The following is a 22,164-nucleotide window of genomic DNA, read 5'->3' as shown; positions in this document are numbered from 1 at the left end:
ATTCAGGACACTTGAGGAAGGGCTCAAGTTCTTGAAATCTGGTGCCATTGGAAACTTCCTGGCAGGAGTTGCAGGAATTTGGGAATCCAGGGGGAGAAGGCAATGGAGGATCAATCAGTGCTAAGTGACAACCCTAAAGCCTGACCAGGCTTTTCCCAGATTTGGATGGTCCTGTCTCTGTGATATTTCATGAAAAATCCCTTTGCCAGAATTTTTCTCCTGAGAAGCTGAGAAGCCTAAGAAATGAAATGTAAACAAATAATTATCTGATTGCTTGGAATGTGCTTTGGAGATTGTTTACCAACAGGTGCATCTTTGATTGGTTCCATGTGAACTTAATGCAATCCCAGTCCAGCTGTGTTGGGACTCTGGTCAGTCACGAGTTTTTATTATCATTCCTTTCCAGACTTCTGATGTCTCCTTTCTCTTTCTTTAGTATAGTTTTAGTATATAATTTTCTTTTAATATAATATCACAATATAATAAATCAGCCTTCTAAGAACTTGGAGTCAATTTTTATCTCTCACCTTGTCCCAGGACCCACAACAACACCACAACAATTAGTAACCACATGGTCCCAGACAGATTTCCAAAGCCTCATTTGTGTCTTTATTCCTTATCCCATTGTCCTTTGGAAAGGGAATCAGAGGAGTTACAGCCCCAGCATCAAATTGCTCTTATCAGACCTGATGGGGATGGTTTTGTTGGGCTCTTCTTCACCCTCATGCCTCTGGGAATTCATCCAAAACTCCTTTTAGGAGTCCTCCCCTCCCCTTGCTCTCCTCTGGATCTCCTCATATATTGATATATCAGGGAGGTACCACAGTCCTGGCCCCCCAAATTCCACATGTCATCTTTACCACATTGTGTCAGAGCTGCATTCTGAGCTCCTCCTGGATTCAGCATGGAAACCCTTCCCACCAAAACTCTGGCTGCAATCTGAGCACATCTGGAGCAGCAGCAGCCTCCTCGACCCCACACCAACCTCAGTCTGACTTTGCAAATAGAAATCTTCCTGTTCCTGAGAGTGAAAGCCAGAAAAGAAAAAGGAACAGAAAAAAAATATAAAGAAAAGGAAAAGAAAAGCAGAAGGAATAACTGAGTGGCAAAAAGCAGAAGGAATGGTCAGAAATGGTAGCAAAAAAAAGCAGAATGGCTGAAGAACAGCACAATGTGCACCACAATTAGAACCAACTCCAGAGGCAGCTCCCAGCGCAGGAGATTGCAGGCAGTGCAAGGAATTGTCCACTCTTGGAGGCTCTTGGACCTCCATCCTTGAAAATCTTCAAAATCAGGTGGGACAAGCCCTGAGAATCCTGGCCTGGATCAGCTGGAGTGGCACCAGAGATCTCCTGAGGTCCCCTCCAGCCTGAATTATCCCATGATCCTGCCATTTGACTGTTCCCAATATGCTGCCAAGCAGTTCCTGGGAGCTGGACAGGCTTCCTGGGCATGCTCACCCACCCTGGGTGGGTGAGGAAGGGTGGGAAGCTCTTGGGAAGGGCACAGGGAAAAGGTGCATTTCCTTCCCACACACCTTCATTGTTGATGGAGAGTGAGGTCAAAGAGAAACTGCCACGTCCACAGCACCGTGGCTTTGGAAACTCTAAAAGCAGCCATGAAAATGGAGCTGGGGCAGGAAAAATGGCTGGGAATTCTCCCACAACAGCAGGACAGTGGGAGAGCTGTGCTGGGGAGGCTTCACAGAAATGTGGGGTCACTGCTGCCAGCACCTGGAACAGCTGGACAGGCTGAGCCTGGGGACATCAGCACAAGGTGGGAACCAGGGGTGGCCCTGAGGACAGGGAGATGTCCATGAGGACAGTGACCCGTGTGGTGACTTCAACAGGGCTGGCTTTAATCATGGAATGGTTTGGGTGGGAAGGGACCTTAAAGCCCATTCAGTGCCACCTTGCCATGGGCAGGGACACCTTCCACTGGAGCAAGGGCTTGCTCCAAGCCCTGTCCAACCCAGCCCTGGACACTTCCAGATGCTCCAGTGCTCCTTGGAGCTGTTCCCACCATGGATAAAGGCGTCTTGCCCCAAAGGATTCCCCACTGCCCTGGAGAAGCCAAGAGCTGCTGGGTCCCCCTACCCAGCCCCCTGTGACCATCCACATTCCAGTCAAAACTGGGAATGAGAGAAGAATTCCTTAACTGCTTAGAAAAGGTGGGAACAGCAACTTTATATCCTCAAAAGAAAGCCGATATAATAAATTGAAAATTCAGAGTGGGACAGCCCACACGTAAAATATTCAAAACTGAGAAAAGTAATACTTCAAAGTAATACTTCATTTGATATAGCCATGGAGTTTGTTTGCTTTTGTTTGGGTGATATATTTTATTTTTTTATTTGGATTTTTCTGGGTTTTTTTTTATTTATTTTTCTCAACAAAGCCACAGTTGTTTAAAAACAGATAGACAAATATAGAATATTTTGTGACGCTGGAAGAACGGAGATCCGTGAGAATTCGTGAGAATTCTGTTTTCCCTTTGATGACACCAACATCAAAAAGTCTCCTAAAAGCCATTTCTAAACAAGGTCATTAACACTGATGACAGAGGTGAGCTCCCTGCCAGTTACACGCAGGAGTGAAATACTCACAGAACAAACACAGGGAGGGAAGCCCGGCAGTTCTCACCAGACCGGGAGGCGTGGGCACGCCTGGGAGCTCCCGAGTGCCATTTCCTCGGAAGGTGGGAAAATCCAGGAAAAGCTGAAGGTTTCGGGGTCCCGGTGGGGCCGGGGCGGGGCCGGGGGCGGGGTCGGGGACGCGCCCCGCTTTAAGGGCGGCGGGAGCGCGCCTGGGACAGATCCGCGCCCGCTCGGACCCCGCAGCGCTCCGGTAAGGGCTGCAGCGGGGCTGCACCGGGGCTGCAGCGGGGTGGGGGTCCCGGTGAGGGGTGGGGGCTTCGCCTCGGTGCCCCCCGCTTGTGCCGTGTCCGCTTTGAGCCGCTGGATCCCCCGGAGCGCAGCCGCGCCGCTAATGAGCCCCGGCGTTAATTGATGATCGCTCCGTTCCCGTCCCGTGTCCCCGCTCCGTCCCCTCGCAGAGGGATCTGGGGCTTGCGAGGGGAGTTTGGTGTTTTGGGGCATTCCCGTCTCGCCCCAAACGGGGGGTGCAGAGCCCGGAGCGATCCTCGGGACGGGGGATGCTTCGTGTTTGTGCTTGGAACGAGCGGCAGCAGCGGCTTTGTGCTTTTGGGGTGTGTAATTAAATTGAGTGTAATCTACTGGGGCTAGAGATGCTCCGAGAGCAGGAGCCCCTCTGCTCTGGAGCCGGGCTGGGAGAGCTGGGGGTGCTTACCTGGAGAAGAGAAGGATCCAAGAAAACCTCAGAGCCCCTTCCAGAGTCTAAAGGGGATCCAGGAGTGCTGGAGAGGGACTGGGAACAAGGGATGGAGGGACAGGACACAGGGAATGGTTTTCCGCTGCCAGAGGGTGGATGGGATTTTGGGAGGAAATTCTTTCCTGTGAGAACCTGGCACAGGGTGCCCAGAGAAGCTGTGGCTGCCCCATCCCTGGAAGTGTCCAAGGGACCTGGGATAGTGGAAGGTGTCCCTGCCCACGGCAGGGGTGGAATGGGATGAGCTTTAATGCCCTTTCCAACACAAACCAGTCTGTGATTCTGTGACAAGCTATAGATTTATCTGTGCTGCATCAGACTGGGAGAATAGCAGTAGTTCAGGGGTTTGCTCCTTTTGGGAACCCTTTCTCATCCACTGTGGCTCCTTTTCACCCAGTGAGCTTAATTCACCAGCATACAAATAAATGGCTCAGTGAACCATGACTGTACAAATAAAAAAGTGGCAGAAGCGGTGTTTTTCTTCAATTCATGATGCAAATATAAAGCCTCAGCTGGGAAATGCTCTTTTGTGCGATTCTTGTTGATTTTTACAGATGCATTTTTGGGTGTGATGTTCTCTCACACTTGCACAGTTGGATTGTGAATATCAGTTCCCTTTTGGTTGCAAAACTCAAATTATGTTTAGAAGTACGATAGAAAACAAGTCTTGTTTGTCTTTTGGATAAATGCCTCGAGTAGTTGTTTAAATTGTGGGCTGGTTAATTGCTGGAGTTAAAGCTATAATGTAATAAAAGCATAAAAGATCCTGGGCATGTGGACTGGTGGCTTTGTTCAGGATTTCTCATGAACATCAGTCCCTCTACCCTCAGGTGGTGACAGTCCCCCACTGTCACCTGCTCAGCTTTTGCTCATTTGTGCATTGCAGATAATCAAAGGACTCTTTTAAAAGAGTACAAACACCAAAATAGCTGAAATTTAACTGACACCTGGAAGCCTTGAGCATCCCAGAGCAGTTCTGAATTCTGACTTCGGTAAGTCTGGGGGGCAGACAGAAAATCTAATACTGCCAAGTTATTTGTATGGGTGAAAATACATTTATCAGCAATTTAGAGCATATTCATGGTACAGTTGTGGGTTGTCATGGCTGATCTTGACCCAGCTTCTGCTTTTGTTGTTGTTATGGTGTCCTGTTATTTCAGCTGGCTCTTGTCCTGCAGCTTTTCATGGTCTCAGACTGCAAGGGAGGTTCTGCACTTGAACCATTAGGAACAGAAAATCAATCAAAAAGAAAAAAAAAAGGAGAACCAGGGCTGAACAATTATTAGGGTTCAGGACCACACCTCTTATTTTAAATTCCATAGTGCTGTTGTCACCTTCTTTATCCCTCTCTGCTGTTTTGCTGAGTAGCTGCCTCAGTGTGTGAGGAGTTAAGAGATTTCTTTGGTAATTTAATGTCCTGATGTCTTGGCCTCGAGTTACATCAGGAGAGGTTTAGATTGGATGTCAGAAAAAATTCCTTCACCAAAAGGTTCATCAAACCCTGGAACAGGCTGCCCAGGGAAGTGCTGGAGCCATCATATGTTCCAAAAATGTATGGATGTGGCACTAGAGGACATGGATTAGTGGTGATCGTGGTGGTGCTTGATGGTTGGACGTGATGGTCTCAAGGGTCTTTCCCAGCATTAAGGATTCCATGGTTCAGTGATGTGATTCCATGACTCTGCCACATTTTGTCGTTCATAACCAGTTGTTGGTACCTGGTGAGGAAAGGTGGATGTAGTGGGGATGGGTCAGATTCACACACCTTCTCAGCTCTCTCCTGAGACAGACTACAGATTTTTCTTCTTATTTCATCATGGATATTTATTTTCCTGTCCTGCTTTACCTCACCTGCATTTCCCCCCCCAGGCCTGACACTATCCCCAGGGAGTTGGTGCCTCAGCCAGGGCACCATGACAGCGCTGTCCCCCAACCTGTCGTGCCACAACCCCTCCATCGACGACTTCCGCAACAGCGTCTACTCCACGCTCTACTCCATGATCAGCATCATGGGCTTTGTGGGCAATGGCGTGGTGCTGTACGTGCTGATCCGCACGTACCGGCAGAAAACGGCCTTCCAGATCTACATGCTCAACCTGGCCCTGTCCGACTTCCTGTGCGTGCTCACGCTGCCCCTGCGCGTCATCTACTACGTGCACAAGGGCCACTGGTTCTTCAGCGACTTCCTGTGCCGCCTCTCGTCCTACGCGCTCTACGTCAACCTCTACTGCAGCATCTTCTTCATGACGGCCATGAGCTTCTTCCGCTGCATCGCCATCGTCTTCCCGGTCCGCAACATCAGCCTGGTGTCGGAGAAGAAGGCCAAGTTTCTGTGCGTGGGCATCTGGGTGTTCGTCACGCTGACGAGCGCGCCCTTCCTGCGGAACGGCACCTACCAGCACGGCAACAAGACCAAGTGCTTCGAACCGCCCGAGAACTCCCAGAAGACAAACATGGTGGTGATCCTGGATTTCATCGCCCTCTTCGTGGGCTTCATCTTCCCCTTCGTCATCATCACCATCTGCTACACCATGATCATCCGCACCCTGCTGCGCAACTCGCTGCGGAAGAACGAGGCCAACCGCCGCAAGGCCGTGTGGATGATCGTCATCGTCACGGCCACCTTCCTGGTGAGCTTCACGCCGTACCACGTGCTGCGCACGGTGCACCTGCACGCGCTGCGCCTGCGTGGCCCCGGCTGCGCCGACACCGTGTTCCTGCAGAAAGCCGTCATCGTCACCCTGCCCCTGGCAGCCGCCAACTGCTGCTTCGACCCCCTCCTCTACTTCTTCTCCGGGGGAAACTTCCGGCAGAGACTCACCACGCTGAGGAAGGCGTCCTCCTCCAGCTTGTCGCAAGCCTTCAGGAAAAAGATCTCCGTGAAGGAAAAGGAGGAGGAACCCTTTGGAGAAAACCAGAGGGAGAATGGAAAGGCAGCTGTGGCTCCTTTGTAAGGAGGTTAAACTTTCCCCTCAGAGCTCTGGTGGGGGATGGAGATCTCCAAACTCTTCCAGAAGATGGGATGGAGGCTTTCAGGCCTTTGTTGCAGTTAAATAACTGTGGACAGTCCCTGGTTTGTGGTACTTGGTGGCAGAGCCTCTGCTGGGGCTGGGCAGCCCCTGGGACCCCCAGAGCCACGTGGGACAGAGCAGCCACCACCAGCAAGCTGTGGAGCTGCTGCTGAACTCCCAAACCCCTTCCAAGGCTGTATTTGGGCATTTGCTTCGTTTCACAACTTTCCGAGAGCGTTAATTCCCCGAGCCAGCGGGAAATGTACACAAAGCTGGCGGCGTGTGGGGAGCTCCCGATGAACAGAGAGGGCAGAGTTTTCACTGGAACTTCAAACAGCCGCCAAGTTATTTACACAGCGAGGCCAGGATAATTCCTGCCCTGCTCCCAGCTGCCTCTGGATTTTGGTTTTTATGATCATTATGTGTGTTTTAGGCTCCCAGAGCTGTTCCTGGGCTGCAAATCGGGCCAGGCCTCTCTCTCACCCACACCGAGCAGCTCAAGAGGCTTTGGTGGGCAGCAGATTTGCCAGTGTTTTCCCAGTTTCTAGAAAAATCCATGGGATCAGCTGTAGAATTGCAGTATCCTACTGTGCAGGATAACTTAGGAAGAAGGATAAGAGGGACTAGTCTGAAGTGATGGCTGCAGGATTCAGAATATCACTCCAGTTTTTGGGGAAGTTTCAGGTAAAAGTGGAGTTTGGCATGCTTGGAGTCAGAATAGCTTTTCTCAACTATTAGCCAAGGGTGTTAAGTTAATAATAAATATAAAAAAAGCTCTCCAGGATGTTTGATTCTGTTCCAGAGTGTTCACCTCACCCACACCTGGCAGCAAAGAGGCAACACAAGACCCTTGGAAAGACTTTTAGGAAGAGCTGGAGCTCTTCTTTTAGGAAGAGCTTCAAAATCTGAGTCTGGATGAGATGAGATGCTGAAAAAACATTGGGCTGTTTTTCTACTGTAAAGAAAAAACTTTAAACTCTTGGATGGAGGGAAACATTCCTGTACTTTTCCAGGGGATCTGCAGGAAGGTAGCTCCAGCTCTGCTGGAGCAAAGCCCAGCCGGAAATGTGAGACACATCCCAACAGAAATAGAAATTCTTGTAGGATTAAACCTCACTGTTCATTTATCAGCTCCTTCTCCAACTGAAAGTGTGTTTGGATATGGTATTTATGAAATTATTCAATGTTATCTTCATAAAGAAAACAGTTTTAGTAGTAAAGAATAACAGTGAGCAAGAGGAGTTTGGCTTGGACAGGCATCTGCTGGAGAAATTATCTGTACAGATACTTGGAGAGTGAATTCTCTGTTGGCACCACAGCCATTGCTCAGCAAAGGGCACTTGAAAACCAAATTCCCCTGCAGGACAAATGATGGATGTGAATTTCCAAGGAGATCTGAAATTCCTTTGTTAAATATGAAGGATAAAGCATAAATATGAAGGCTGAAAGCTGCTGCTGTAGAGCAGAGTTAGAGACCCCCCAGGAGGGCAGAGCCAAGAGTTCAAAGCCAGAACTGCAAATTATTCAGGGGAAAAAATGTGAATGAATTGGCTAAAACTCATTTTTAAGGGTCAGCACTGAATATTCCACTTGTGTCTCCAGGCTTTAAAGGTATTGTAAAACTGTAAAAAAATCCTCATGGATTTTTATTTGGAATATGCAGAAATAACATGCCCATTCCCAAAGTTTAAAATATTGAATATTGTACAGTAAAGCTAAGTGTGTGTATATATATATATATATATATATATATGTATATATTGCAAAGCATTTTTCTTGTACCAGATGTATTTCTTAACATTTTGCCTTTTTTATTTGAATGAGACAATGTTAATGGCAAAGGAAATGGCAGCTTTTTTTTTTTTTTAATTTTCTTTTTTTGTGCAATAGGAATGCCTGTTTTAAAAAACTTTACTGAAAACTAAACTAAAACATTGCAAGTGAAATTTTAATTACTGTTTTCTGTGGCTTGTTTGAAAGTCTCTGTTACAGATTCTTCTTCCCTACAATAAAACTTTATTTGCGCACAGCACCAGAGTGTAATATTTGATTAATAATAATGGTGTAATAAACACTTAGAGTAGCACAGATGTTGCTGAGATGTTGGGGGAGTTATTTTGCTCCAGCCAAACTGGACTTTGCTGTAGCCCAACTTCCCTGGAGCTGCTGTTGAGGGATCTGTTGGAGCCAAAACACTTCTGAGGATCCTGTGGTGGTCGAGCAGCCCGACAAAAAGCAGCTGGAAATTGGATAAATTGGGATTTACAGACAAAAAATGTTTGGAAGACACCTGGAGGGGCAGGTATGCTCTTGGTGAGGGGATTTTTGTGTGTTCTGTGTGGTCACACATCACAAATGCATGGAAAAATCTGCTGGGAATGTTCTTTCCTTGGAGTTCCCCAAAGCAGGGTCTGCAGGCGGTGTTTGGCTTTGCCACCAGCTCCGGGTGACAATGTCCCCGCGTGTGCCTGTGCCTTGGGGACACAGCAAAGTGCCACCCTGGCAGCAAATCCCGGGCAGGTTTTGCTCAGGAGCCTGCAGAGAAAGCTGTGCAGAGAAACAGGGATTGTTACCGGCATGGGGCAGGTTAGGAGTTGGGGTGTTTTGGGGGCTGTACAATGTGACAGCAGCTGGGAGTTGGGGACCAAGCGTCACCCTGGTGCGGTGACGGGGACGCAGAGAAAACGAAAGTGAGTGGGTTGGGAGTTTGCTTGACACGGGGCTGTTTTCTATTGCAGTTTCTGGTCCGATGGTGTCCCCTAGCGCTGAGCCCTTCCCGCAGCCTGTGCCTGCCGAGGTTTCCTCTTCTCATTTAGTCCAGCCCCAGTTCCTCTCCTGTCATTGTCCTGTTTCCTCTGGTGCTGACCCCTTCGTTCCTCCCCTCCCACCCCTGCCTGTGTTTTATTTCATCACAATCTTTGGGGTTTCCCTCTGCCTTTCTTTTGGTTTTCCCTATTTTTCAGGATGTATGCTCCAGCTGGGAAGGACCCAGCCACAGAAGGATCCAGTACCCTCCTCCTGCCTTGGGCTCCAACTACACCCTCAACTTTGCCTTAAAAACGCTGATTTTCCATAGGATGGCTGTGCCAGTATGGACCTGCAGTGCTTCCACTGGGAGCTGGTGGTGAGTACAGCCCTTGGGCATCACCTCCTGGTGCCAGTTTGGCCTGGGTGTGTCTGGGAGGGTTATTTCTGACCAAACCGGTACAGCTGAGGGTGAAAAGCTCTGCAATGAACTGTTTATCCATGTGGGAATGGAATGGTCCTGCCTGTCTCCCACCAAGGAAAAGGAGCTGCCACACAGGGAAGATCAGAAACTGCACGTGGGACATGCTCACCCTAATTCCGTAAACTGCTTTCCCATAAAACTCCTGCAGCATGTGAGAAGCCAGCAGCCCTTCAGTTTAATGAGCAATAAAGCCCAAGCACTGGCAATAAAGAGAGATTTCCTCTCATTCCTGCTCTGAGCATGCTGCCTCCTGCCCTCCCCATCCCAGAGCAGGAATTTTGGGGCTGGAGGGGTTCAATCGATTTGCACTGCCTGGATTCCCCAGGGATCTGTGCACTGAGAAGCTTTGGATCCCTTATGCAGGAGTTAATTCTCAAGCTGAACCTTAAATTAGCATTTTTACCCAGTTTCCACTGTGGTCTGACATTAGGAGAGGGACTTCTCCCACATGGCAGGAGGGAGAACACCAGGCTCTTTATCCTTCTCCTACACAGGGCAATTCACCTGATTACCAGGGGGAAAAACTCAGGACCAAAAATGAAGGATTTTGAAATGCTGATGGTATTTCAAAATCATCAGATTTTGAATTACCATCAGCAATAAAATCTCTTAGAATCATTCCTGAAAGCAATAAAATGTTTTAGAAACATTCCTGAAAGCAAACCTGAGGGATGGAAAGCCCAGTCTGATGCCTGGAGTTACAAATCCCTCTTGGGATCAGCAAGGTTGGGAACTCAACCCTGCTTCTCCCAAACTCTTAATTCCAGCCCTGAGAGGGGCTGCATGTGCAAACAACTCTGTGGAATATTTGCAGGCTTCACTGGAGGGGGAAATGTGCCCGTTTTGTTCTTGTCAGTGTGGTTTCTTACGCTTCAGAGGAAAGCACTGCCCTGGGAGCAAAGCAAGGGCCCTTTGTTCGGTCAGTAAATACATTCCTGGTGGATCTTCACCAGGTTGGGAGGGACAGAAGGAACAAGGCAGCAAAACCCCATATTTTTGATCATTAATAAAAATTCCAAGTGCAGGACCACTGCTGCAGCTCTCTGCAAACAGAATTTGGTTTGCGTTTGGCCTCTTAAAATCCCTTTATTTGTGAGGAGCAAGACCCCCTGGTGATCTGCTTGAGATTCATTTCATCAAGGCTGAGGTCACTTGGGTTGTTCAGCCTGGAGAGGAGAGGACACAGGGGAGACTCCTCAGGAGCTGCAGCTCCAATCTCTGCTCCTTGCGACAGGGACAGGACCCAGGGAATGGCTGGAGCTGTGTCAGGGGAGGGTCAGGTTGGATTTTAGGAAAAGGTTCTTCCCCCAGAGGGTGTTGGGCACTGCCCAGGCTCCCAGGGCACAGCCCCAAGGCTGCCAGAGCTCCAGGAGGGTTTGGGCAGCATTGCCAGGGATGCACAGGGTGGGGTTTTGGGGTGTCTGTGCAGGGCCAGGAGCAGAACTGGTGATCTTTGTGGGTCCCTTCCAGCTCAAGGTATGACTCTGAGAGGCTCCCCACAGCCCCTGAGCCCCCCAGTAACACCTGGAGAGTTCAAGGACAAGGGGACATCCAGGACAGGAGTGTCACCATGTCCCTGCTGCAGGGACACTCAGGACAGGAGGTTCCTGCAGGTGTTTTGTCTGACCAGCCCAGAAGGCTGCAAAGGGCTGACTCTGGCTTTGGGAGCAGTTATTGCAAAAGGCAGCCTGTGGCTGGGCTGTTAGAATTGCATCTGTCCCAGGATGCCCCATGATCAGAGACGTTTTATTTCCTCTCTGAGTAACCCTGAGACAGCCCCTTCTCTCTGCCCTGTGCTCCCCATGTTACTCATGGCAGGAAGCTGCTTACGTGAGTGAGGGCTGGAAAATGCTGCACTGCCCTTTCACCACCAGTTTTCAAGGAAAATGGAATGAGGAGTTCCCCCAAAGTGGCCTTGAGCTGCTGCCTCCTGTCAGCAGCATCTCCTCCCACCCTCCCCACGTCCTCCATCACCCTGAGCCACTGTGCCAGAGGCTCACAGGACTCCAGAGCTGCTCTGGGCTCCTCCTCATTTCCCAGGTGGGAAGGGCAGGGCAGCAGCTTCCCCACCAACCTGGAGCAGCATCCTCACTCTGGGGAAGGGCTTGTGGTCCCCAGCTCCAGGGAAGAGACAGGAGCAGGGCTGAGAGCCCTTGGGGAGGGCAGGACTCCAGGGAGGCAGAGGCTGAGCTCAGGTGGGTTTTCCTCTGGCTTTGCAGTGTGATGAGTCCAGTCGGGGTTAATCATATCCTGTGGGAGGAAAAAGAGCCCTCAAGGATGTGAACTAATGGAACAGAGGTGCTGAGGAGCGGATGTCAAAGCCCTGGGGGACAGTCCTGCACATCCTCAGCTCCTGGGGTAGATCCTCCTGGGATCCATCTGTTCAGATCCAAATTGTGCCACTAACACCAGCTGATGGTCGAGTTTGCTGCCACTGTAATTAAACGAAAACTAATCAATAGAATCTGAGGTTGTTCTGAGGGTCAGCAAATGTCCCTGGTGCAGCTGCACATGGCAGAGGACACTCAGGAGCCTCCAGAGCCACAGAGAGTGGCACCAATGATTCAACTCAAGTTAAATGTCTAATTATGATAACTCTCTCCCATGGTGGGAATCCTGCTGGTGAAACAGTCCCAGCAAATGTCCAGTATTACACCGAGTTTGTGTAAACCCAGGCACAGCCTCCACGGCTTCCAGAGAGGTGCCCGAGCTTGTGGCCTCCTCCCCCAGCACTGACCCCTCAGCAGAGCTGTATATTTTGATTTTTCCCTGTTTATTTCTACTGGATGTTCCTCTGAAACAACTGTGCTCCAACAAGGGCTGCTGGAGGAGGAGGCAGCTCTTACCCTGCACACAATTCATGGCTAAACTGACTCTGAGAAGGAAGGTAAAAGTAGAAATATGGTTTATTAGCTACCAAATCTAGAAAGACAACATAGCCAGGAAAATACTGCCCTCCTGTGAACCAAGGAGAGTGCTAATGAAAAGTTAAAGCTGAAGTTTCAATCCCAAATGTAATTCAGTTACAAGAAAAAATACGTAAATTCCTCAGCCCCTGCTTTCCCTGGAAAATTGAAATTTCTACAAAATACCAGCTCTTTATCCAAACTACAAGGATTATGTCAATACAAACTGCAGGAGTTGTAGGGAGAGGGAGGAGATTTGGGGCTGTAGTAAATTGGGGAATATTTTTGTTTCTTTCTATTTTATGTCAAAGTTCAGGGGCTTTTCCCTCAATCATCTTTGCCATCCCAGCTCACGCAAACACAGTTTGGACTCCTTTTGGATGGAGGAATTTATATTTAAAGCCTTTTATTGAATGTTTTTGCTGGATTTTATATAGAAATACATAAATAAGAAGACCAGGGCAGTGGTGGAAAGGCAACACTGAGCAAGACCCTGATGTTGGTGAGGCGTTTTCTGTCCCTCTCCCAAAGCTAAAGGGGTCACGGGCCCCTGAGGAGGCACTGACAGCATTTTATCCATCAGGAGGAGGATTTTAAAGCCCAGTAACCTTTGATAAGGGCAGGGATTAACAGAGCTCCCTGAGTGACACCGTGACAAAAGGCCAGCCCTGCTCATGTCCCACACCCGCTGCCCGGGGACGCCGCTGGCACCAATGGGGGAGAAAAGATGAAGTAACAGCAAAGAGGGGAAGTGAAAAGGAGATTGCTTCATTTCTTTATGAAACAAGGGTCCTGTAGTTCCCTCAAAATGTGTGTTTGCTTCTGGAGAAACTGCTGGAACAGACACTGAGGCTCCACATGTCACTGGGGGAAGGATCTGGTGGCTCTGCAGGGTGACCGGTCACAGGGGGCCACTCACAGGTACAAATATCAAATATTCCATGTCTGGAGGCTTTCCCTCGGCTCCAGTAGAAATGTTGAGCATGATTAGGGCCAAAGAGAGTCATCCAAGTTTTTTATTGAAGGAGGTGCTTCAAACACTTGGTGTCAGGAGGAAGGAATGGGGCAGTGCCACTGCTGGGGTTCAGCCACCCCATCCCTCTCCAAGGCAGAGGAACTCTGGGATCAGGGGTCCCAAATCCCTCCCTGCACACAGGAGCTGCTCACCTTCCTCTCACAGCTCTAACACAAATCCATCCTCATCCTGACGTGTTTACCTCACCCCTTATCTCACCCCTAACAAGTGGGGACCCCTGACTGCCCTGGCAAGGGGAAGTGACTTATTCCTGGTGTGGCAGAGGGGCAGGGGTGGATGCTGGAGCACCAGGCCATTCTCCACCTCCTTCTCCAGCAGGAAAGCTCACCCTGAGCTCACCACCAGCTCAGGATGACCAGGAGCTCTGCCCTGCAGAGACACCCTCAAGGCACATCCCAGGAAATGTCACTCTGCTTCCACCCCTCTTTATTCCTTCTGCTTTTCTCACAGTGATTGGAAAATCCACTGCTGGAGCATCACAGACAATCCCCACATCAATCCCATGGATGAGCTCAGCTGAGAGCTGCTCCAGGCCCCATTTGCAGCCTCTGGAGCCTCCAGCCCCTTTTCCAGAGCAGGGAAATGGCAAAGCCAGCATTCCTGGAGTGGAGCCTTTGGAATTGCTCCCTGAAATTCCCCACTCCCAGCAGCCCCCAGCACCAGGCACAGCAGCAGGGAAAGCAGTGAGGAGGATTTTTCATAGCAAGAGGAGGTGGGGAAGGTGGGAAGGGGCCAGTTTGGGGTTTTTCTGCTTTCTCTCCTGAAGTGTCCTCAATAATTCCACTTGCAGGTTTTCTCCCAGAGATTTGCTCTGCCAGCTGAGAAATGCTCCTTGTGCCACCCCCTCCCATGGAATATCAGTGCTTGGACCTTCCCTCTGAGGGTGGGAAACCAGATCCATGCCAATCTCAAACTGGAGATCATTAGCCCCAAACAAATAAGTAGATTTCTGTAATGGATACAACGTGGAGGTTCCCTGGAGGAGCCAATATTTGAATTCTTCACAGCTGCATCTCTGCCTTTTGCTGGGTGGGTTGGTTTGGTTTTTTTTTCTCTTTAGCCTGAAGTGCTCCCAAGTGCCTCATGCCATGTGGCTGCTTCTTATTTTGCATCCCAGACCTGATTCACAGCTCTGCACTGATATAAAATATAAAATCAGATAGAAAATGCTCATTGAGATGGGGACAGACCCTTCTGCAGTGCTGAGAACACTGATCTGATGGAGAAGGGGAGTTGTGGCTGTTAAAGGAGACCCCAGCACAGAGCAGGGGCCCCAGGCCTCCATCAAGTGAAAAATAAAAAATAAAACAAAAAAAAAAGGGAATGGAAACAATCACGAGGAATGGGCTTATTGTAGGAGAGAGCAAGTAAAAGAGGTTGTCTGGGGACAGGGAGGAAAATGCCAGATAGGAAAGAAATAGAGCTCTGGAGAGAGACAATGGAGAACTGGAGGGAAACAATTGAAGTCCCATGTGGACAGGGAGCAGGGGGATCGGGGAGCACAGGCAGCTTTTCCCAAAGGTGCTGCAGCTTCCAGCACTCTCAGCCCAGGGCTGGACAGCAAACCTTCCTTGCACAGGGAAATTTTGGTGCCAATGTGAAGGGAAAAGGGTTTGCATGCCCTAAAAGTGAGATGGGAGGGAGTTAAAACAAGGACAGCAGCCAGAAAAACAAGTGAACCTGTGCAAAGGTAGGAAACCTGCTCCCTGTGCCCAGCAGGAAGGAAACAGCCCAAACAAGGGGATGAGCATCACATTACACCTGACACAGGGATATTTCAGGTTTTATCAGTCCTCCACTGCTGAGGGCTCACCTGCAGCTCCCCTGCATGTGCCCTTCAGAACAAGTTAAAAAAGAAATCAGCGTTTCAACAACTGAACTCAGCCTTTTGTCTGATGGAAAAAAATCAATTCCAAATGTAGAGATTTCAATGCAGGCTGTAATTTTGTTACAATTCAGATTTATTCTGCTTGCTTTCTTCCCCCTTTTCTTTTCGGGTTTTTTTTTTTTTTTTTTTTTTTTTTTTTTTTTTTTTTTTTTGTCCTTCCCCTCCTCTCTGTTCCCCAGACATTGGCTCTGGTGCCTGTTCTGCTCTCCAAAGACCTTTCTCAGCTGAAATCCATGCAGGGAAATGAGCCCCTGCCCAGCCCAGGGGGTGAAATCCCCTCTTTGGGATAAACCCACAGGATTCAGGTGCTTCTGCAGCATCCTGGAAGTGTTCTCTTCATGCAGAGCAGCAGGAAAGTGCATTGGAGATGGTTTGTTCAACAGCTTCACTCTGGTTTAGAACAGCCTTAGAAATGAGCTTATTTTGGCTTCCTCCTTTCATCACCAGAGCAAGGACGAGCATCTCCAGCTCCACCATGTTTAAATGATGGTTGCTTTGGTTTCCTTGGAGCTGTGAGCACAGTCCCAGGTGAGCAGACCTGACCCAGCCCCGGGTGCCTGTGATGGGGTCAGCTGCAGAACTGTCCCTGTGCCCCCCTGGCAGCAGCTCTGCCCCTGCTCCTGAGCCTTCCCTGGGCTCTGGGGATGCTGCAGCACCAGGGAGGGAGGCAGGACGGGCTCCATCCCACAAGGAGATCATGTTTTCTCCAGCTGAACGTTCTGCCCTGGAGCAGAACCCTCATCAGGTGCCCACATTGTTTCCCAAGGCCTCTGCTTGGACCTGCCCGTTCCCAACAATTTCTTGAGGCACAGAGTTCTCCAGCCTGTTTGGATTTGGGTTTTTCTTTCTGTCTTGTTTGCTTCTTGGCTTGGGGCAAGAGTTATAGATTTATGGCTAAACAGAGCCAGTGGTTGGAACTGGGCTGAAATGAGATGTTTGATTCCTATCAGGGCCCTTTCTGAACAAACTGAGGAGAAACGGAGCAGAAAGACCTTGCAGAAGGTGGGAGAGAGCAGGCAGGTGTTCCAGAGCCTTCTCCTCACATGGTGGTGACAGCAGCTCCAGACTGGGGTTGAGAGAAGTGAGGAACAGCTTCTCTACTCCAGGATTTTACCATTTACAGGTATCCAGTGGCAAGGTGGGAGCTCCAGCCCTCCCTTCCTGCACAGCAGAGGGATGGGGGCGAGCTCTGCTTTCCCTCCCTGCTCACAGAAAGATCTTCAGTGGGCCAGGTTTTAATTAATTCCCTTTTCCAAAGAGCCCCAGTTGTGCTTTCAGCCTGCAGGACGGGGCAGAGGGAGGTGTGGGAGCAGCTCAAGGTCAGGACCGGCAGTGTTTGCTCGTGGGCTCTGCCCCATAAAGAGTGAAGGAATCATAAACCAGGTGTTCCCCAGCACTGAACTTCATCCCTGGCCACCTCCAGCAGCCATAAACACCAGCAGTGTTTGTTGTGGGCTGCAGAGGGCTTTTGGTTGGGTTTTTATGGTGACTTTGTGCCAGCAGGTTTGTGGATTTGGGGCTGATGTTCAGAGGGATTTTATGGGAGCAGGTTTGTACCAGGACTCCTGGTCTGGAGTGAGGGTTCTTGAGGGGTTCTGGGTCCTGCTTGGAGAAAGAAGCACAGACAGCAAAATGTGGTGTCCGCCTGCATTGCCATCCCCTGCCAGGCTTCCCTGCCTTCCGTGCTGGCCTGTCCATACTGATACAAACACCTGCATTTTCTTTTTCATACATCTCTTTTTTTTGCTATAAGGCACCACCAGAACTCAACCAGAACTGAAAACCACTGAGAGGGCAGAGAGTTCTAAAAATACTACTGAACCCAGAAGAAAATCTCCAAACTTGGTGTAGTTTTTTCAATTAAAATGACTCCATTTTAGTGACTGGTCACCACCCTGTGCCTCTGCCAGTGTCACCTGTTTGTTTAGTGGGTGTTCAATAACCCTAAAGCGTTTCTGCTGGTGTTGATTTGCTTCTGTGGTTCAACATCAAAGAAACAGCACTTGGATGGGGCTTGGAACAGCCTGTGATAGTGGAAGGTGTCCCTGCATTGGCAGGGGGTGGAACTGGATGGGTTTTAAGGTCCCTTCCCACCCAAACCATCCCGTGATTCTGCGATTCCATGGAACAGGGATGAGGGCACCCACAGAGGAGCAGGTGTGTGACCCTTGAGGAAAACCCCTTCTCCTGATGCTCTCCAGGCCTTTCCCATTGTGCTGCCCCCCAAACCCCCAGCCCAGGTTTGCTCCCTGAGGAGCAGATCCCACAGCTGGAGAGAACACTGGCGTGGAGGGAGCGGCGCCAGCGCACGCGGCCGCAGGACCCGCTGCAGCCCCGCTGTTTGCTCCTGCACATCCCAGCACGGCTCCCTGCAAGGTGCTGCTCCAGGGGAGTTTGTTTGCCAGGCTGTGCTCCCCGCTCCCTCCTGGAGTGCAGGCAGCAGGGTTTGTGTGGAGCCAGGGAAAGCCAAGGGAGCGGTTCCAATTCCGAGCCTGCAGCTCCCAGCGAAGGCAGGAGAGGGGAGGCTTTGCTGGACACGAGTTCAAACAACCAGAGTCGTTATTATTGCAGTCCAAGGATGGAAAAACAAACATTTTTATTATGGGCTGGAGCTGAAACTCCAGGATGGCTGCTAATCCCCCTGATAAGTGGGGTGTTGGCGTGGAGGGGGGTGTGCATCCAGGTTTTTGTTATTCAAGCTCCCCAACCCGCCTTCAGACTGGGATATGCTGTAACTGCAATATTCCTCTTATCTTTCTTTTTCCCCCTCTCTGTCAAAGGCTTTTCTTTTTCATTTCTTTAATATTTTTCTTTTCCCCTGCCCCTTTATTTTTATTAACTCACCTAGGGCAGTTGAATCAGCAGATTAAAAAAATGAAATTGCAATTCCAAATTTTCTAGTGGAAGAATGAGCATGCTTTTGGCACTGCCTCATGCCATTGTTTTGTTAAGACAGACTCTCCTCAATTCCCCTCTTTTCCATGCTTTTTTTCCATTTCAGAGCCTGCCCTTCCTTTATAAGCCCAGATTTCTTCCCATTTGTCCTCTCTTTCCTCCCTCCTGACTCATTTCCACTTCCCATTTCTTTTCTCTTTCCCTTTCCTCTTGCCAAGTGTTCTTTGATGTTATATTCTGCTATTTTTAATTCCTCTTTCCCAGGCCTGGATCCACCCCTAACCCAGTGCCCTCTGCCTCTCCAGACTGAAAGGACAATCTGGGCAAAAATTTCCTCAAAATCCAACTTTTCCCCATCCAGCTCCGTGTGTGGAACCCGCTGTCCTCACACGGTCCTTGTGGCTCTCCAGGAATTTCAAACTAGAGTTAAAGCTGCCCTCAGCCTTGTTCCACGTAATTCCTGACCCATTGGATCAGACCTTCCTCCCGGGCAGTTTGGTCACCGCGCTCCTCACGCCAAATATTCCTCCCGTGCGGCTTTTCCGTCTGGAACATCCCGCCTCTCCCTTCCCAGCCCAGCTGTAAAAAAACAGCTTTTCCCTCGCTGTCATGCTGGGTGTAGGCAGCAAACATTGGGTCATTTCTTTTCCATGGAGTGGGAAAAGCTGTGGCACTTGGAGTTTGAAAGGAGCCCAGAGCCTGTGGGCAGTTTTGGGATTTTTCATCCCAAGTCTCGCTGGGAACAAGTTGTGACCCCAGAAGTTTCTCCACCACTTTGTTGGAATGAGATTGTTAGGATATAAGATCCATTTTAAATGGATATTTAAGGAGAAAATATTGATTTAAGGGAAAAGGATTTTTCTGCACTGCATTATTACCTACAAAGGAATTCTTGTCCTTATCAAAGCTGGGGGGTGGTCCAGGAGCTTTCAGAGCAAAGAATGCTCAGCATTCCCTCCCAAGGACCTCCTTTATTCTGGATATCAGGCACAGGACATCACCACGGGGGATCACAGCCACCTCTAGTCACAACTTGTGAGGTTTAGCTGGCAGTGCACAAATACCGAGCCTGGGAAGTCAAAACAGTCCTTGAGCCTCTGCTTTCAGCAGCAAAGTTCATTCGGTGCAGAGTGCTTCAGATCTCCAAATCCCATCTGGTGGGTCACTCTCAGGAGATCTCCCAAAAATTAAGCCCAAATATTTCACTTCAGAGTGAAATCCCCAGGGCACTGCAGATTAGGTAGAGCCTGTGGAGTTCTAAGATTCCTGAGATGGAGTGCTGAGGATTCCAGGAATTCTCTCAAAGGTGAAAATATTAACCAACTTTTTGTTCCCAAAGCAGGGCTGCACTCACTGAATCCTGTGCTGGTCTGGTCTTCCACCCTTCCCAAGGTGTTCCCAGACTTTAATGGGAGCTGGAATTAAAGAATTCCATTTGGGGCCATCAGTGAAATTCAGTTTAATATCAGGGACAAAAGCATGGTGAGACTCAAAACAAAGGAGCAGAATATTTTTCCCCTAAATCTTTGTCTGAAGGTTTCAATCTAGTTTAAAGGCAAATTTATAGTTTCTTATCAACCATAATAAAACATGAGATGTGCTGATCCAGACTATTCCTCAGGGATGAGAATTAGGCCAGGAGTCACACGTGTGCAGGAAAACTTGTGGAAGGGGTGGAAAGGAGAGGAATTTCAGTGCAGAGATTTGTACCAATTCTCTTGTTAAGAGGAAAAGGTTTCTCCTGCCTTTTCCACCTGGAATTTGCCATGGGTTCAGCTCTAAAATTTTGCTTTTCAGATGCAACAGATTTTATGCTCTTTTAACATTTGCTCCCAATTAGAAGGGAATATATTCATCATTTTATGGGCCTATATGAGTAAAATTAATGGTAAAGTTACTCTGAGAGTTGTTTTGACCTTTATTTAGCAAGGTAACCTATTAATTGCTTAAAAATTCAGCAGCCACCACCTCTTCTGGCCTTTGTAACCAGGACCTGATTGTTTAAAAAGATGGATGGGAATTTATTTTAGTCCTGTCCAGCACAGGGTGTTCGTTCTGGCAGATCAGCCCCTTCCAGAGAGAAATTCTCTGACATTAAGGAACAATTTCTTCTATTCATCATAACATTTTTTATATTCATTATGAACACATCTAAGATCTATCTGGGGGTAAACACAAGCCCATTAATTTTAAAAGGTTAGTCTTTCTATGTCCATTATATAGATTATATATACACATTTATTATATTGCATATAAATGTCAAGTGTGACCTTTTTCTGCTGTGATCCAGAGTTTAGTGGGGCTTGTATGAAAGCACAGCTGTCACATTTATTTTACATCCACATGGAGCTGAATTCCACACAGAATATCTCTGAAATCGCTGCTTCAAGCAAGTTTGAGGCACATTTTTTAAAACACATTAATGGAAATATATTAGTGTAAACTGCCCGGTGGAAATAAGGTGTAGAGTGTAAGATTAATTGGTACATTATTTGCCATGAAAATAAATGGATGTGCCAGAGGGGCTCTGCAGCTCAGGAGGGATTTTTTTGATCCTCTTTGCAGCAGAGCTTGGGATGCTCTGAGGCTGAACATGGGAATGGATCAGGAGACACAAGATCATGGAATAACAGGAATATTCAGCTTGGAAAGGACTCCATGGAGTCCAGCCATTCCCCAGCACTGCCAAGGCCACCACCAACCCATGTCCCCAAGTGTCACATCCCCAGGGATCTAAATCCCTGCAGGGATAGGGTCTCTGTGCAGGATGGGTGTCCTGGACAGGCTGTGCCAGTGCTGGACAATGATTCCCATGAGGAAATTGTCCTTAATATCCAACTAAACCTCCCCTGGCACAGCCAGTGATGGAACCTGTCCTTCCTCCTCTCTTTGCCCGCTCAGTCAGGATTGTCCCCTCACTTTCATGCTGTCACCCTTAAAGGTTTTGGTGTTGTGACAGTTTTAGGGTTCAGTTCCCAGTTTTAGGGTCAGGGACACGCTGTGACCCCCCAAATTGTGGGGTGCAATGTGCAAAGTGGGGAACCTCCCGCTCATCCGGGAGATGGAGACTGGAGATCCCTGAGGGGGCCGGGACAGGTTTGGTGACACAGGTGGAGCACAGGGGTGACAAACAGTGCCTGGGGGTGACAGTGGCCAAGGGGGACAGACAGTGACATGGGGACAGTGCTTGGGGGTGACAGTGGCCCCCAAGCACTGTCCCCATGTCACTGTCTGTCACCTTGGGGGTGACAAGGGGGACAGACAGTGACATGGGGACAGTGCCCAGAGGTGCCGGGCAGTGCCCGGGGGTGGCGGCGGTGTCCGGCAGGGACAGACAGTGCCCAGACATGTCACCCACCCCAGGTGCCACCAGCCCGGCCCGCCGGGGCCGCCCCCCCGCGCCGCTTTCGGCGGGCGCGGTGTCCGGCAGCCGCGGAGCCGCGCGGGCTGTGGTTGGCGCGCCCGCCCGCCCCCGGCCGGCGGCGGCGCAGGCGCGGTGCGCGCATTCCATGATGGCGGCGCGGGCGGGCGGCGGGCGCTGAAGCGGCGGAGCCCGCGGGGCACACGGTCAGTGCCGGGGGCAGCGCACGGGCACCGCCGCCGCCCGCTCCCCGGGGCTCCTTCCCCGGGCTCCGCTGCTCCCCGGGGCGGCGCAGAGCGGCGGTGCCCAGCCGGGGCGCGGTGGGCAGTGCCGGGAGCGGAGCCCCGCGGAGCGGAGGGCGGGAGGCGGCGCGGAGCCGGGCGGGGGCGGCCGGAGGGACAGGCGGGACCCCGGGGACGGGGTTCTGAGGCGGGGGACAGCCCGGCCTGTGGGACACGTTCGGGGTGGACGTGGCGCAAGGGGCAGGTGGG

General features: G+C 49.9%; 2 protein-coding genes across 4 annotated transcripts in view; both read left to right on the top strand.

The window, feature by feature from the left end:
* The first annotated feature begins 2,632 nt into the window (after positions 1–2,632).
* Positions 2,633–8,356, top strand: CYSLTR1 (cysteinyl leukotriene receptor 1). Of its 3 annotated transcripts, none has more exons than XM_063170776.1 (3): positions 2,633–2,697; positions 4,234–4,339; positions 5,217–8,356. In XM_063170776.1, the coding sequence occupies exon 3, from the start codon at positions 5,261–5,263 to the stop codon at positions 6,299–6,301; it is 1,041 nt and encodes a 346-aa protein (XP_063026846.1). In that variant the 5' UTR covers positions 2,633–2,697; positions 4,234–4,339; positions 5,217–5,260; the 3' UTR covers positions 6,302–8,356. The 3 variants fall into 3 exon arrangements, with proteins under 3 accessions (XP_063026846.1, XP_063026847.1, XP_063026848.1); XM_063170777.1 differs by lacking the exon at positions 2,633–2,697 and adding an exon at positions 2,823–2,846; XM_063170778.1 differs by lacking the exons at positions 2,633–2,697; positions 4,234–4,339 and adding an exon at positions 2,827–2,846.
* A 13,471-nt stretch (positions 8,357–21,827) lies between these two features.
* Positions 21,828–22,164, top strand: part of LOC134425792 (fibronectin type-III domain-containing protein 3a-like) — a 39,928-nt gene continuing 39,591 nt past the window's right edge. Inside the window, 1 exon segment of the mRNA XM_063170765.1 lies at positions 21,828–21,879. The gene's annotated coding sequence lies outside the window, so the exon portion shown is untranslated.

The sequence above is a fragment of the Melospiza melodia genome, chromosome 16 (genome assembly GCF_035770615.1).
Source record: "Melospiza melodia melodia isolate bMelMel2 chromosome 16, bMelMel2.pri, whole genome shotgun sequence".
NCBI lineage: Eukaryota > Metazoa > Chordata > Aves > Passeriformes > Passerellidae > Melospiza > Melospiza melodia.
The sequence above is the reverse complement of the archived record's forward strand: the minus strand, read 5'-3'. Positions and strand labels throughout refer to the sequence as shown.

Excerpts from the sequence above, each read along its gene's own strand:
- CYSLTR1 (XM_063170776.1), top strand. The coding sequence starts at position 5,261 with ATGACAGCGCTGTCCCCCAACCTGTCGTGCCACAACCCCTCCATCGAC.